The sequence below is a fragment of the Opisthocomus hoazin genome, chromosome 5 (assembly GCF_030867145.1).
Source record: "Opisthocomus hoazin isolate bOpiHoa1 chromosome 5, bOpiHoa1.hap1, whole genome shotgun sequence".
NCBI classification, from domain to species: Eukaryota; Metazoa; Chordata; class Aves; order Opisthocomiformes; family Opisthocomidae; genus Opisthocomus; species Opisthocomus hoazin.
Genome location: NC_134418.1, coordinates 57,894,069 through 57,911,019, shown reverse-complemented (window position 1 = coordinate 57,911,019; position 16,951 = coordinate 57,894,069). Strand labels below are relative to the sequence as shown.

The window sequence follows — 16,951 nt, the reverse complement described above, 5'->3', positions numbered from 1 at the left end:
AATTTGCATACATAAACTTATGGATATTTGAAAATACTATGGTAGTTTTCTTGTACTCTACAGTGGTTGGAAATTGAGATAGGACAGTAAGATGAATTAAAGTCTTCTGCCATACCATCTTACCAGCAGTCCAGTGCACACAGATTGTCTTGGAACACTGGATAAGCTCTGGCAGAGCGAATGTTAGATGGAGGGCAGGGCAGCTCTGCAGGCATGTTCTCTAGCAGTGCAGAGATCCCATTAGTCCCTGCAGTTAATCGCCTGATGATGGCCCCTCAGCCTTGCAGAGATCCCATTAGTCTCTGCAGTCAATCACCGATGATGGCCCCTCAGCCTTTCTCCAGATGATGAGGCATTCTGAGTAACTGCACATGAGAACGTGTTTGTCCACGTGTAATTCAGGCCATGTAGACTTTATCCAGCTTCACACTTATGCTGAGCCGAGTTTATCACTAACGCGTCTCTGCCTCCCGGCAAGGCTCTTAGTACTGTAGATGCCGTAACTATGGACCAGAACTTCTCTGCTGTTTTGAAGAATCGCCCCACCAGAAAATTTCTTCGCTGTCTTGTAAAGATGATAGTTTTGATTATTGACACATGGCTTAGTAGAACTGGTCTAGCCAAAGACAGGAAAGCCACATCCACAGAAGACAGAGCTCACTGGAAACACATAGTGACAGTGTAGAAGATAAAAGATAAAACACTGTGCCTTTTGAAAACTCGGAACAGGTCCTGCAGTCCATAGGGAGAGGAGGAGCAAGCCTCAGGTGTTAAAGGCTGCATGAGCAGCAATAACAAATGCAAAGCCCTGATTAACCCAAGCAATAGGAAGACTTAAAAGAAGTTAAGAAAACAACTGCTGGGCTCCAAGATGGGCTGTCATGATTTGTTTTGCTTCCCAGCAGACCTTTGTCCAAGCACAGACTATGCCTAAGCTTTCTGAGCCTGAGAGCTCACGTGAGATCTCAGCCTTAGGTGATTTGACTGCAGGTGGTGGTATGGCTGCAGGCAAAATTTAAAGCTGTAAGATGAAAGAGTGTGTTCAAGGGTGGCTTTTGGCAGCTGTACAAAAATGAGGGTCAGCGCACAGGAACAAGGGTTCCCGCACTTCAGTGGGAAAGGAAAATGTAGGTGACAAGGATGAAGTGTTATATGGGACTTGAGGACAGAGAAAATACTGCAGATGCCCCAAGAAGCTAAAAGACATGACAGTGACAGCTGCGCACACTGTCTGGGGTGTCGCATGCAAAACCAGTGCTGAATATTCAGCAGTGGCTCAGATGGCCAGTGCACCTCCCGGGCGGTCGCACCCAGCTCCAGGCAAGGAAACCACCTCTGCCAGGACTCCATCGCTTCTCCTTCATCCTGCAGGGCCTTCCCATCTCCTGGAATGGCTCCTTCTGTCCAGGGCACAGAACACCCTCGACTTGTTGTGAGCATCCCATAAGCGATGTGTAAGGCATTAGTTTTGACAGGAGCAGCTGCAAAAGAGAGACATGAACATGATTTACAAATTATAGAAATATTCTGGCTCTTGTTCTCTGTTTCCTATTGTAGCTTTAATCCTAAACAGATCATATTTATGATCTTTGGAGCTAGTAAACCATGTTTTTCACTTGTTCCAATGCAAAGAAGGTGCTTCTTTTCCATTATTGGGGGAGAAAAATTTACTCATAGCTTTGTAATTTCTGAAATCGCAGGAAGGTGTCTGTTCCTTTAATTAATGTTATTCAAGGAGTACTTATACTATGTTGACAGTTCACTAAACATCCAATGGCAAATATATTGTAGGTACTAAAACAGAACGAAAACAGTCAGGTGTAAACCCTTCCCAAAGGCCTGGGGACAGCTGTGCATTGCAGAAGTCCCAGTCTGGTGCCCGCTGGCTTGGTGTCTGCTGGGACAGACGAGGGGTCACCCACAGGACCCCTCTCCATAGCAGGGCTGTTCCAGCCGTGGCCTGGAGAACAGGGAACATCAGCACACAAGCATGTGGAGGGTCTCTCGGACAACCCCGTGTCAAAGCATTAACAGCTCCGGAGGTTACACCAGCTCCATGCACTTCCCCAAAGCCTACCGATAGCTGTGGCTGATGATGGTGTAGCCCGGTCCCAGGATGAGACTTCAGGAATACGTGGCCAGACTCCAGGCAATCATAACCTCAGTCCTGTGGAGAAGAAAGCCAGAAAAGTACACACACACACACACGCACGCACACACGCACGCGCCTTTGCCAGCCTTGCATGGCAAAAATGCTGCTCGCCACAGCCCCTGAGGGAGCCGGGCAGAAGTCCATGCCGCTCCCCACCGGCTCCCTCTCTGCATGCCGAGCTGCAGTCAGTCTGCCGTCAGTTCCCGGTTCTGTCAGTCTGCCCAGATGCGTCGCCCAGCTCACTGCCACAATCTCCGTCTTGCTTGGATTGAATCATAGGGACCCAGTCCTCCTCCAGCCTCCCGCTCCATCCAGGCACTGGATCATTTATCATTTATCAGAAGCATCATGTAATTCTCCTGCGCATCTAAACTATTAGTTTGGTTTTTTCCTACGCCATGACATGATATATTTGTTTGAAAAACTGAAAGCCATCTGTTCTATTATACTTCAAAATGACTACATTGCTTATTATTATCATTGCTGTTGTTTTGGGATGCATTTTTCATTGCTTAGAGAAGTGAGAAAGCAACAACACTTAGAGCCAGGCAGGGTGCAAGGCAATGATGTATGCATTTCACACGCACATCTCGCCCAGAGTGGCTCGTTCTCATCAGCTACATCACTGATCCTAAAATGGGCCTCTCCTATTACAGCTGTCTAAACTCTATGGGTCTTCCTATTATTTCAGTTTTCCCCCTATATGATAAGAAATTTAATTTTGAGAGGCTTAAAATAGTAAACACAATGAGTATTTTTTCCCCAGCTGATACCCTGGGAATTTTCATGTGCGACTGATTAATGCTGATAAAGACAAACCTCAGATATGTGTTACAATTAATAAACTCTTCTTTAGGATAGAAAGTAACTGTACTGCGAATTTCAAAAATGTGTGTTGCATTTGCTGTGATGACTGTCTTTCGGAGCCCAGCAATGTCTGCAGGATAGGAGTCTGATTTAACAAGGAGTTGTTGCAGTAAGGTAGTTGCTACAGCACTTTTATCACATGCTGCAGTTGCGACTGGTTTTTAATGATTGGGGAAGTCCATCTGATTATCCCAATTAGCTCAGTAGCAACAGCATTAAAGAAAATAAAATACACAAGTGTTCCCTTCTGAGATTGTAAAATGGTGGTTACAGAAAGATCATTTTATGTTGGCTTTTGCAGTCTGTTGCTGTTTCTGCACTAATGGGAACATGAACTAAAGCAAGATTGCAAAAACACCATTATCCTCAAACTGGTAGCCTTCAGGGCCACAGCAGGATTTAATGGTGCTTGAGACCAACCACGGCAGAGGGACAACAGTGACCCTCCCCTAACTAGTCTGGATATCTCTGTCCTTATACTGAGGGTCAAATCTCCCAAAGCAGGGCTGATAACCGGTACTTTTCTGATGCTACGTCGCAGCTGTATCTGCTGACTGGAGGGTCTATACACAGATCTGTGTATTTGCACATGAAAATGCAGCTGCAGGTACTGGAGCGTGTGGGCACCTGTGCTGGCTCAGTTGAGTTGAGGCCGTCTTACTGACAGAGTTACTGCTCTGGCATTTGTAGATCATAAGAATGATGGGTTTGTTCATAAATTCTGGGCTTTGACAGTGTTCCTTGGTGGTGGAAAATAGAAAGCAGCCAGGTGAATGTCATCTCTAGGAGGCTCATCTGGAAGACTATGAAGATAGGTAGGTCCTTCATGCGCTTCTGTGTGTCAGCCAGGCAAGGGCCCTGTGTGCTCTGTAATGCCATCTTTGCATACACTGCTGCAGCAACTGCACAGGTATTTTTGCACGTGGCTCTAAACTGTCTGAAAAGTCAAGAAATATCCCACAGAGACTGGAAATCCAGTTCGGTTAGAAAATGTTCGACAAAGTGCATTAGCTGCATTAGGAAACACATTGCAGGGGTAGGCTTTGGGTTTGGAAACGTTGGCTGGTTGGTTTCCTGGTGGCATTCTGGCATTCAAGGTCCTCATTGAACAACATGGAAGTTTTATTTAGGATGAATGGGCGCAGATTTTGGAACCTGTGTAACTGTCCGGTGTTACAGGAGGCCTTGTTTCATATTACAGCTTCATGTTACTGAACCAGATGCTCTGACTTTGAATTTCCTGCTGGAAACAGAGTTCTTTATTAGTGGCCTGGAGTCCCTTTTCTCGATAGCCTAGCTTAGAAAGACAGGTTATCATGTGCCTAAACCTGTCCTTGTGCTGGATACTTGGGAGCTTTCTTACCTGGTTTAGTGAACCAAAGCACGATCTCAAGTGCTCTACCGAGACAGAGGAAGAGGGAGGTTTGTGTGACTTTGGGCAAGCGATTGACTGCAATGAGCTTTGCCTCCTTACTGTACTCCTTACTGGTTATGTACATAATGTATCAGTGTGAGAACTGCAGATAAAATGTATTTGCAGTGCAGGGCATAGCTGTTTTATTTTGTCTCTAGTTTATTTGTTATTAGCGTTTACTGGATTCTTGAATATGCTCTTGTCTTTGCACTTCATGAGTTAATGTTAGGGCAGGTGCTTTGGTTTCCACGTAACTATAAAGTAGCTGCTAATAATCATCAGCATGTAACTTACATTCTGTTTAAGTTTATTAATAAGGTGTCATATTAAATTGTTGACTTAAGCAAGCACTATGTAATGGATACAGTCACTGTATCTTGTTAGCATTTCCACAGCTCATTTAGCCCCAATAAGAAGAAACCATCTTTTCAGAATCCTAATGCACTTTGTTACTCATCAGTATCACTCCAGCATCACTTAATCTTGCTAATGTTTTAGAGCTGCATGATAGAATTATAAGGCAATTGATAGCTCAATCAGCCAGTGGATGGCTTGAACTTTGCACAAGGTGTGGGCAAAAACTTATTAAAATGAGCTTCATTAAAGGTGCTTTGCTACCATTCTCAGTACAAAGGTTTTGAGTTACTTCTGAGGGCCTTGGGGTAGTTTCAGGAGGACCTCTGGGCAGAGAAAAGCAAAGCAGCATTATCACCCTCTTGTCAGCGTTTGCAAGGTTTGCTCTGCAGCCACCAGCCTATCCTAAACCCCTCCATACAGATCTACTGCGTGACTGTAAACTCACTGCAGATCAACAAGCAATGCTTTCAAAGTGCCTCCCTTCGTTATCTAGTGTGTGTAATCACTGGACACAGTGATGTCTCCTGAGCACACCACTCAGCACACAGGAGGGACTGAATGCTATCAGGATTAGTTCCCACCAGGTTCCCAAGCAGACTGAAAACAAAGCCGTGAAATTCAGAGAAAGGGGAATGGAGGGGAGCTGTGATTCATCACGTACCTGTGAGTCAGCTTAATCGCAGAAGATTTGTGCCCCTGCTATTTTTAACACAGCTCTGCTTTTTCTGTTGTGTTCACAGGGGAGACCAGAGTTTTCAGAAGTAGTCACAAAACTAGAGGACTGTCTGTGCAATATCGAGGTAAGGACCCCATTTCCACTACAGAGTGTCTGTGTGTGCTGCTTGGTCGGGAGCACAAGCGGGGAGGGCAGCAGCCCCTGAGGAAAGGGATGGCTTTGGAGCCTGCAGGCTGCTTGAGCTGCTTTGTCCCATTGCTGGCCAACACACTGCATTTGTAAGGCCCATTGTCAGTCCAGGTTTGTACAGGTGCCAGGAGGAGGAGGAGGCAGGGACCGGATACGGCTGTGAGCATCAGCGAGGTACAGGGCAGAGAGAGCAGGACCAGTGCCGTGGGGATGCCCTTCACAGCAGTCCTGCGCAGAATTCTGAAATTACTCCCATTCATCCGATTCAAGACTGCTTGGTTTAAAAAGAAGAAAAGACAAACTGGCCAAGACCATTGGGAGAATGGTGAAAAGAGAAACCACACAAAGGATAAATGCAAAGGCAACTCCTGCTCTGGACTGTGGCTGTGACACAGAAGGATGTGTCAGCCTTCAGCCTGGGGTAAGATAAGTGGCCATAACAAAGTAAATGACTCAGGGCTGCAATTTCTGAAATTACATTTTCTCTGAGTATTTGAGTGTGTATGCATGTAAGAGTTCTTAAAAAAAAAAAAAAACACGGAAAAAACCCAAAACACCTCCTTTTAAAATGGATCGCTGCTCTTGAGCTTAAGGGTCAGAGAAGACACCCATAATCTATTGTATTTCTTCATGCTCTACCTGCAGCTGGTTGCTCCATGCGTAGATGGGAGCTTTTAAGTGTAAAAAAAAAAAAAAAAAAAGTGAAGCTCTATATCACAAGAAGCTGTGAGAAGCTGTGTAATCTCACGGGAGACCGGACTTCTGTGATACATAGGCAGCAGTGCATGCAGGAAGAAATCTGCGGCAAGAGCTTACCTACAAAAAGAAAAAAAGCAAGCATTATTTAGCTGGGGATTTAGACCTCAGCTCCACTGAGTCCAGGGCAAAGCCTTGTCTGAGAGGAGTTTTAAGGTACAAGATCTCGAGTAAATTAAGTGCTGCAGCTGATGAAGGATGAAGGTGGAGAGTTTTCTTCCTCTATTTCCTCTCCTTTTTCTCCTCTCTCAGCAAAACATTTCTGCTCCTTTAAAGTACCCAGAAGCCAGGAGTGGCAGGGACCACGTGCGTCAGCCAGTCTGCGTCCCTGCGGCCTCAGGTGCCCGCGCTGTGTGGTTGGCCCATGCGTCCGAACACGGCGAGCGATGCACTGGCCCTGCGCTGGCATTTCCCCTCAGCCTGCACCCCGCACCGGGACGCCGGGCGGGATGGCTGCGGGCGGCGTCACGCCTGCACCCCGCGCCGGGACGCCGGGCGGGATGGCTGCGGGCGGAGTCACGCCTGCACCCCGTGCCGGGACGCCGGGCGGGATGGCTGCGGGCGGCGTCACGCCTGCACCCCACGCCGGGACGCCGGGCGGGATGGCTGCGGGTGGCATTGCTGCCACCTTCACCTAACAGCGGCCCGTGGCTGCGGCTGGGCACGCAGTGACGTCTCCCAGCTGCGCAGCGGCGGTCGCAAGCCAGGTAACTCAGGCTGCACTGAAGCGTGTCTGCTGGAAAGCCATCCAGCCCCAGCTGGAGAGCCCCGGGCGATGCTGAATTGACCGCTTTTGGCAGGCAGCAAACAGTTCTCCTCAGCTGATGGAAGTCAGGAGACACTGCTGCTTTCAGCCAAACTGCAGAGGAAATATGGGACATGCAACTTATGAGAAAGAGCTGGGGAAAGACTTTTAAACATGTAATAACAGTGCCTTCTTTCTTTTGTTTTTTAAATCCAGTTAATGTCTCCCGCCTCCAGCAACAGCAGCGGTTCTCTGTCTCCCTCCTCCTCGTCAGACTGCCTCGTCACACGGGGAGGCCCTGGCCGCAGCCACGTCGCAGCGCTGCGCAGTCGCTTTGAACTGGAGTACGCACTGAATGCCCGAGCCTATGCTGCCTGGTCTCAGAGGTACGTCCCAGCCCTCGTGGGGCTGAGGAGACGGGGAGGTCCTCCCCGGGACGGCACGTCTCCCGTGCCCAGAGCAGGCGTTCCCCGCAGCAGGGACTGTGCTTGGCCAGGGGAGGTGGGAAGCCGGCGGCAGAAACACACCCCAGGGCTGACCTGGGAAAGCACTGCTGCTGTCTTGTCATATCCTGTCACTGCTGTGGCACAGGGTGTCTGGGTTGTCTGAATGCTGTGGAAGCTGTCCTGTGGCCAAGGCAACAGTTAAGCATTTGCATTTTTCATTATGAGTAACATCAAAATAGCAGAAAATCAAGTCCTGCCATGTACGGGCTCTACGCACAATACCACTGCTTGATCACATGAAGCAAAAGACCGATGACCGCCCATCCAGAGGGACAGAGACGAGTGGTCATTAGAGGGATGTACCTTCACTACCTGCTAGCAGGCCTGGGAAGGCCAGTGCTTTTATCACAATGTGTTTTCAGTTTGAAAAATTTCACCAAAGAGAAGCTAAAAGACACATTTTTCTTTGGAAAAAAAAAAAATAAAGAAAAAAATACTGTGGTGTGTGACAAGATGGAGACCCCAGGTTAGACCCTGGGCAGCATTTCAGTGCCAAACGACGTGGCTGGAGGCATCAGGTGGCACGGGGCTCAGCGCCGCACCAGCCCCGCACAGCGCGGGCACCGCTCACGTCTGGGAGAACTGCTCGTGTGGTTACTGCTGGGGAGTAGTGCCATTTTGGGTAGCTGGCTCTTGCGGGAGCTGCTGTGCGGTTGCCAGACCAGTTTGTTATACTGGAGGCTGTACAACCTCTACGTATTGTCTGAAAAATAGAGCAGGCTGTGTTAGCGTGTCGCATCGGAACAGGAGGGCAGGATTTCCTTGTCCTCATAAGGGGCCAGAGTTATCCAGTGAGCTTACCTCATCCCGCAGAAATGGGATAAGTAAATTTGCTGAGTCATATCGCAAGCATGGCTCGTTATCTCTGCCAAAATACAAGGCAGACATGTTCTTCTGAGTAGGAGGAATAGGGCACATTTTGGAAAACCCAGCTGAAAATCCTAGAAATAAGCAAATTTGGGAAGAAGGGTCACACTGAAATGCCATTATGTTTATTATGTATGAGAAAGTTTGTTTCCTGTCACATCTATACGTGTACGCCCCCTTTATGGAGTGCACAGCTTGTGTCTGACCAAGCATCTGAAAACTGTTTTCTAACATGCCCTCACCTCTATTAGACTCTCAGCGTTAGTGGAGTTTCTTTAATGAGCGGGGGTTTTATAGACAGGAAGAACACCCAGTTCCCTGGCCATAAGAGCCTGTGATGAAAATAAAACATGGGGAGAGACCAGCGATCCCGAGAGCAGCTGTGGTTGGTAGAAAGGCAAAGTAGTTGAAAAGGTGCCATTTTCTGGTGTTGTGTTCCTCAGGTCTGCATTTGAGGTGTTGGTTTTTCGTCTCGATCTCAAACTGTGATACGACTAAGTGATGGGCATGGGCTGTGCTGCTGGAGGATGGTGGTGAGGTACTGGGAGAGAGGCCCGCCAGACTGGTGCCGTCAGGTGGCAGGCGAAGGTGCTGGGCGTCACGCCTGCACCCAGACAGGCGTCTTCTCTCCCGCTGCTTTTGTTAGCTTGGCGCTCCTTTTTTCCTTCAAATGTCTAAAATGCAGCTGTGGCTGCGCAGCCAAAGACAAGTGTTTTGGCCAGCTCTCCACCTGCTAGAGAGTTTTGGGGTAAGTTTATTAGTTTAGGTAAAAATCACGGGATAGCCTGAAGCAGACCTGTGACAGCTCCCTGGCCCAGGGAACCCCCCCTTTCCTGGCCCAGCGGTGAGGTGACGTGAGGAGAGGTGCCCAGCGGTGAGGTGAGGTGACGGGAGGAGAGGTGCCCAGCGGTGAGGTGAGGTGACGGGAGGAGAGGTGCCCAGCGGTGAGGTGGGGTGATGGGAGGAGAGGTGCCCAGCGGTGAAGTGGGGTGATGGGAGGAGAGGTGCCCAGCGGTGAGGTGGGGTGACGGGAGGAGAGGTGCCCAGCGGTGAGGTGGGGTGATGGGAGGAGAGGTGCCCAGCGGTGAGGTGGGGTGACGGGAGGAGAGGTGCCCAGCGGTGAGGTGGGGTGATGGGAGGAGAGGTGCCCAGCGGTGAGGTGGGGTGATGGGAGGAGAGGTGCCCAGCGGTGAGGTGGGGTGATGGGAGGAGAGGTGCCCAGCGATGAGGTGAGGTGACGGGAGGAGAGGTGCCCAGCGGTGAGGTGAGGTGATGGGAGGAGAGGTGCCCAGCGGTGAGGTGGGGTGATGGGAGGAGAGGTGCCCAGCGATGAGGTGAGGTGATGGGAGGAGAGGTGCCCAGCGGTGAGGAGACGGGAGGAGAGGTGCCCAGCGGTGAGGTGGGGTGATGGGAGGAGAGGTGCCCAGCGATGAGGTGAGGTGATGGGAGGAGAGGTGCCCAGCGGTGAGGTGGGGTGACTGGAGGAGAGGTGCCCAGCGATGAGGTGAGGTGACGGGAGGAGAGGTGCCCAGCGGTGAGGTGGGGTGACGGGAGGAGAGGTGCCCAGCGGTGAGGTGAGGTGACGGGAGGAGAGGTGCCCAGCGATGAGGTGAGGTGATGGGAGGAGAGGTGCCCAGCGGTGAGGTGGGGTGACGGGAGGAGAGGTGCCCAGCGGTGAGGTGGGGTGACGGGAGGAGAGGTGCCCAGCGATGAGGTGAGGTGACGGGAGGAGAGGTGCCCAGCGGTGAGGTGGGGTGACGGGAGGAGAGGTGCCCAGTGATGAGGTGAGGTGATGGGAGGAGAGGTGCCCAGCGGTGAGGTGAGGTGACGGGAGGAGAGGTGCCCAGCGGTGAGGTGGTGGGAGGAGAGGTGCCCAGCGGTGAGGTGAGGTGAAGGGAGGAGAGGTGCCCAGCGGTGAGGTGGGGTGACGGGAGGAGAGGTGCCCAGCGGTGAGGTGGGATGATGGGAGGAGAGGTGCCCAGCGGTGAGGTGGGGTGACGGGAGGAGAGGTGCCCAGCGGTGAGGTGGGGTGACGGGAGGAGAGGTGCCCAGCGGTGAGGTGGGGTGATGGGAGGAGAGGTGTCCAGCAGTGAGATGGGGTGCGGTGATGGGAGGAGAGGTGCCCAGTGGTGAGGTGAGGTGGAGTGATGGGAGGAGAGGTGCCCAGCGGTGAGGTGGGGTGCGGTGACGGGAGGAGAGGTGCCCAGTGGTGAGGTCAGGTGGGGTGATGGGAGGAGAGGTGCCCAGTGGTGAGGTGGGATGACAGGAGGAGAGGTGCCCAGCGGTGAGGTGGGGTGACGGGAGGAGAGGTGCCCAGCGGTGAGGTGGGGTGGCGGGCGGAGAGGTGTCCAGCAGTGAGATGGGGTGCGGTGACCGGAGGAGAGGTGCCCAGTGGTGAGGTGAGGTGCGGTGACAGGAGCAGAGGTGCCCAGTGGTGAGGTGAGGTGGGGTGACGGGAGGAGAGGTGCCCAGTGGTGAGGTGAGGTAAGGTGCGGTGACAGGAGGGGAGGTGAGGCTCCCATACTGTGACGGTAACCGGTAACCGGAGGTGGGATCCAGCAGCTCTAAGGCAGTTACAAGCTTAGTGGAGCAAAGGGATGCTCATCAGAAGTGAGGTGAGGAGTGATGAGTCACAGCGGGGAGTCAAATGTCAGGAAAAAAAACCTGGAATTGACAAAACAGGTTTTGTCACTCCTCATGGCCTGAAGAACAAGACTTTTCTTCCATCCAGACCAAGCAAATTATGACAGAAACAGGAGCAGGACAGACTCCAAAGCCCAAGAAATGTTCCGTTCACTTCTGCACAGAAAATGCATTTTAATACAACAGCTTTATAAAGTAAGAACATTAAATTTCCCTGACAAGACAGAGACAAAATCATGTGCTTTAAATGAAGTAAATGCCTTGCGTATTATTTATATTCTAGTACCATCTACTTCATGGAAATACATCAAAAAGAAGTCATCAGTTTCTGTACCGTATTTGTATTCTCTCTTTGCAAACATGTATGTGGGTGAAGATTCATTCGTATGGACACTCAGGGAAGACCCCTGGAAACTACGGCACAGGAGGACAATCCGGTCAGTCAGCGATGTCAAAGCAACACCTTTCTTTGTTCACCAGGAAAGCAACCTTCAGGCGAATTCTTGAAGCATTCACATCATGCGAACTGCTGTGTGAAGCAGTTACAGAACAACTGAAACTGGGGGGGGGAAGACAAGAATTAATAATAATTGCACAGCCTGTTTGCAGACTGTTTGCAAACCGAAGGGATAACTGCGCTGACTGCCATGTGAGGCCAGGTCTAATTAACATCTACACAAGTAGCACTAAAATGTCAAGAGGAAGGTTTTCAGTGAGTAAAGTCTTCAGCTGTAATGTTTACAGAATATTGAGCTGTACAAATGTCTTTGATTTATTTTTTAGAAGTTTTATTGCAGTTCTATGATTGGACATGCTGTCATGTCCAATCTTACAAGAGAAACATGAAAAATTATTTTCCTATTTCTGATTTTAAATGTCCTTCATCAGGAGCCTTTGCAGGATTAAGTCTTTTGAAATTATCTTTATTTCAAACTAAATACAACACATCCATATCCATCGTTTACTTTGAGAGGCTGTAAGTTGCTCCTATACATTTCAGTGTCATTCTGGTGACATTCAGATATGTCACAGAAAGTGAAAAGGACATTAAAAGAAAACGCATTTTTATGAAAATCAAGTGCAAGGAACTCTGGAGCCCTTATAATGAAACAGGTGTTTGAAATGGCTTCTCTGTGGCAGCGGATTAAAAGAAGTGCACAGAAGAACAGTACCGCTATTTTTGTTCTCACAATACTACAGTGGCGCTTGCACAGGGATTAATCTTCCACATGTGCAGGGAGGAGAAAACGAAGCTACTGCATTAGAGCTTTAGGAAAGAGAAGAGGCTGGAACTGCTGAGCTCCAGCACAGACAAACTCCCTGCCCAAGTCAAGAACGTTTCTACGCAGGTCCGAATGATTGTTGGAGCTTACTTTCTTTTGCCAGCTCCCTAAATCCTTCTGGCACAGACACCTTTCAGCTGCTCATTTTTATTTCAGCTGCCTTCCCTTGTGTTCTTTTTTAAGAGCCCAATTTCTCAGATTTCAATTTCCTGCCTAAAAGGTTACTGAACTAATGCTCCTCTCTCAAATTTCATAGTGTAATATATACAATATGACTAAATCTCTGTTCATTATGGCATGCTTTCAAAGCATTCAGGGAAATCATTAAGATGATGTTCATTATGAGCCCTATGATTGCACTACACAACAAAACTAATTAAATAAAGAAAGCTGACATGCATACAATCGTTAAACACTCAACTTGGTTTTATGTGAGACTGTACCAGCCCGAGTTGCATTTCAGGATAGATGGAGCCAGGCAATGACCTAAAGGCCTGTATAAAAACTGCATCCATCTAGGAAACTCACCAGGCCTTAACAAAATCAAACTCCAAATTTCAGTAGATGCCTCCTCTTCTTATCAGGTCCTACCTGCCTGTCGTTTTCAGCCTTGCATCCTGTATTACTCAGACTGGAGGAAAATCACAGGCCAGGATGCCGTGACGGTCGTGTTTTTGCCATCTGATACTCGAAACCAGCAACCCTGTTAAGAGTGTACTATTATCTTGCTGTTAAATTTCACTGTGTGGCCTTGCACGGGTTCTCAATTTCCTTGGGACAAGTTATCCCAGCTGGTTGCGTAAGAAAATTGCTGTCATCTACCTTAACAGCAGATTGTGAAAAAGAAAGATAGTTAGAGTTTGTAAAATGGTACATGAGTAAAGTACATACACAAACTGTGTACATCAAACTTAGATTGTTATAGTCAGGGAGTGTCACCTGAAGTCCTTTTGATTTTAATAACATTTGATCACATGACAAGAGAGCCCTTGCTGGAAGCACTAGAATTTGTTATAGCTAAAAAATGCACACTTCATAAATAGCTGCAATGCATACACTGCAGAGTTATCTCAGGCCTAACAATGACATTATTTTTCAAATGTGTCATCAAGGATACATACAAATACTCGCTTATCTGTCATCTCCTCTCTTTCTCTCCTTCTTTTGACAAAAACATCGTGTTAACTCAAAAATGACGTTACATCGGCTACAGACTAACTGTTCTCCTTGCAGCCACTCCTGCGCTCTGCAGCTCCGGTGCTTCCTCTGCCCACTGCTGCCCTGCTCAGCCGGCACCCAGCGACTCAACGAGCTGCGTGGCAAGGTGCGCAGCTGCGCGAAGGTCTGGCAGCTGCACGCGGGGCCGTGGCACTCGCTGTCAGGGCACTCCACCAGAGCTCGGCAGCTCTTGTTCTGCTTCACATCAGAGATTCTGATCACTGGTGGACTCTAGAAACCTTTACTCCATCAACACGTTTGCCAGGGGCAAAATCCTGGCCCCTGCTTAAGTCAAAAGCAAAACTAGCGACTTCAGTCACATAGGGTATTCATTCCAGGTTTTCAGATTTTATTGTGGATACAGGAAAATCAACAAAGCTAGCTGACTTTCTGTAGCTTGATGGGGTAAAGCCACGTTTCAGCATTTAAAACTGACAAAAAAACCTGCCGAATAATATGCCTCAAGTCTACCACAGCCTTTCACCAAAACTCCACAAAGTGCAATGGATGCGTATTTTAATTTTTACACTCCGCTAGCCCTTGACAGATGGATGCCCAGATCGCCAATACTGTTACCAGTCTTCACACACTAACATTCTCTATGGCACAGCCGATTTGCTCTCAGTATTTCCATGAACTTTCCAATCTTGTACTTCACAACGATAATTTTATTGAGAGTAAGAAAGACCACAAATGACTATGGGTGCATTAGAAATTTCATGGGCAAACATGCGCTTCCTGTGGCTCAGTGGAAATTAGTGGAAGCTTATACACAACACCGCTTATTCCTAACTGTGGAGTCCAAAAATGAACTTACAGCATGTGTGTGCGAACATCCACACACATAACCCTATATGATAGAAAAGCATATGGGAAAATGATAGGGCTCTATTAAATAAAATATAATTTTTAATGCTTTTAGTAAAAAATTACATTAACCTTGATTGTACTTTAAAAATGAAAAATATTACAAATCCAGGTATTTCAATACCTGTGGAATAAATTCATTAAGCCTGCTGACATTACCTATGGCTAATATTGACCAAAATCCACTTTCTAAAATTTACAAGAAAAATATTTAGCCTGAAAGTGTGGAGTGGCATAAAGACTTACAGCAGTCTAATGTTTCTTACCTACTAAATAAAATCTATGCTTATTCCATTACAAGATTTTTTTAAATTATTTGCCTCAAGATCTAAATGCTTTATTTCCTAACAGGGCAATTCATTGATGCGCTGCGAAGAACAGTTAAATGAGACTGGACATTACATGCTTTGCAGGTTTGCAAAATAAAGCGTCTTAGGCCTTTACTCAAAGGTTAAGAAAATATTTCTAGCTGAAGTGTTTAGCCACAAGCTGTTCCACTCAGTCACATATTTTAAGAGCAATAAGTGAAGCAGCGTCTGACCACACATTTGGTGTGTTTAAATGCAGACACTGCTTGTTTAAGCGATGGCTTCATGGGGCTGCGGTGCAGACAATGAAAAAAGTCACGTTTTGAGGGATGCTGACACCCAGCTCTTCTGTGCGCTGCCTATAGTACAGCCACGCTCTCTTGGGCTGTGGCCAAAGAATACTTTCAGCAAATCTTGACAGAAGTTTCCCTCGATTAGGTCCTTGGCAGCAGGACTGAGGACAGCGAAAGTGTTTTTGCCCGCAGTGAGAAAGACGCAGCTGAGCTTCCCAGCAGCTATCCGTGAATTGCATAACCTGGGCTTTTTACGAGCATTTATTTGCACGTGCCAGGGCCAGGGTTCTCTGCGGACCCTCGTGAGCACCCACCGGGCTCACAACACCTGCCACGAGAGTGCGAGCCCGGGTTTGTGGTCCGACCCGCAGGCTGTCGAGGCTAAGGCATTCCAGCGGAGACGACCGCCGCGTCAAAGCCACAGTCCCTCTCCCGCGCAGCATGTCAGAACGGCGGTGCAACACTTACCGGTTCCTAGGAACTGGGATCATCCTGGCCCAGAGGGCAGGTTAAGGAACAGCAGCAATGGATAGCGCATCCCAGAGAACAACACTTTCTTGCAGGACAATACTTATTACCCATCCTGGCTGCAGCTCGGCCAGCACATCTGAGCAGACCAGGGCAGGACAACAGCAGGCCAGGCACGAAAATGTGAAACACTCTACGGAGCACCTCCTGCCTCTCCTTGCGCACCTGGAGGACGGACGGAGCCTGAGGCAGCTGCTGACCCAGGCGCCAGGCACGGCTACCACCAGGATTCCACTCCTGGGTTTGTTTTATTTTCTTGGAAGGAACACTGCTTCAAAGACCATAGCAGCTGCTACTTGATCGAGTCTACCCCAACACTTTCCAAAAGCTGTTTAGCCAGTATGCTTTTTCTCATTCTTTTTTCTCATTACTTATCTGTCAGAAGAAAATCCATTTTCTGTTTATATACAGATTACTTTCAGTAATGAAATCAATACACGGTACTTACGGAATTTAGATTTAGTGCAGTTGTAACAGTTAAAGTGAGTAATCATGTTAAAAGAATGCAACTTCATTTTACTGTTAGTAAACATCCAGAAAGCTTGTCTAGCAGTAACGCTGTCATCAAGGAAGACTTTTCAGAACAAAGTTTGCTCTCCAATAGAAAACACAAAGTATATGTCAAACATTTGTTTTCCCCAAAATGTTTTGTACACTCTAACAATAGATGAACAGATCACGCGAACAGGAGGACACACAAACCACAATTTCATGCTCCATGTTCTATGACTGTTTGCGACTTGATGCATTTGTCTTGGACCTTAGAGTTCTCAAATCTACTGCTGTTTCCATTGTTAAACTAGTATTTTATAACGACTTTTAAAACCTGTTTGCTCAGAAATTCTCCTTATTCCCTCGAAGTACACCTCAGCGATTCCCAACCTCCATGCCTAGCTCCTTTGTATTTCTTCTTGTTCAGAAGGGACCCTCAGGAAAAATACTGTCTCTCTTGAAAGGTTTCTTTACCGATGAGGAAGAAACCTGGCGAAGGCTAAACCAGCCTGGGTAATATTCAGGAGGTATTTATTACACTGCTACCTCATAGGTGGCATAAGAAAGATGCCATTAGGGAACTGATTCAGTAGGGAGATAGACACTATTATAATGAAACATTAAATAAAACATGAAAACCCATAGCTAAATGCAAGAGAAAAAGATGCAGACTGTGTTTGCAGTCAAATTACATCGATATGATACACAGTGCATTCTTAAAAATAGCAAGAAATGGAAAAACTAAAAATGCAGTCACTGTAGAAGCAAAATTAAAAATAAATGATTTGAG

General features: G+C 47.9%; 1 protein-coding gene across 1 annotated transcript in view; it reads left to right on the top strand.

Moving 5' to 3' along the window:
• LOC142361432 (serine/threonine-protein kinase TNNI3K-like) overlaps nucleotides 1-16,951 on the top strand; it is an 89,555-nt gene extending 72,604 nt beyond the window's left edge. The window contains 3 exon segments of the mRNA XM_075421416.1: nucleotides 5,531-5,590; nucleotides 7,373-7,542; nucleotides 13,689-16,951. Coding sequence (XP_075277531.1) covers nucleotides 5,531-5,590; nucleotides 7,373-7,542; nucleotides 13,689-13,908 — 450 coding nt within the window. The 3' untranslated portion in view covers nucleotides 13,909-16,951.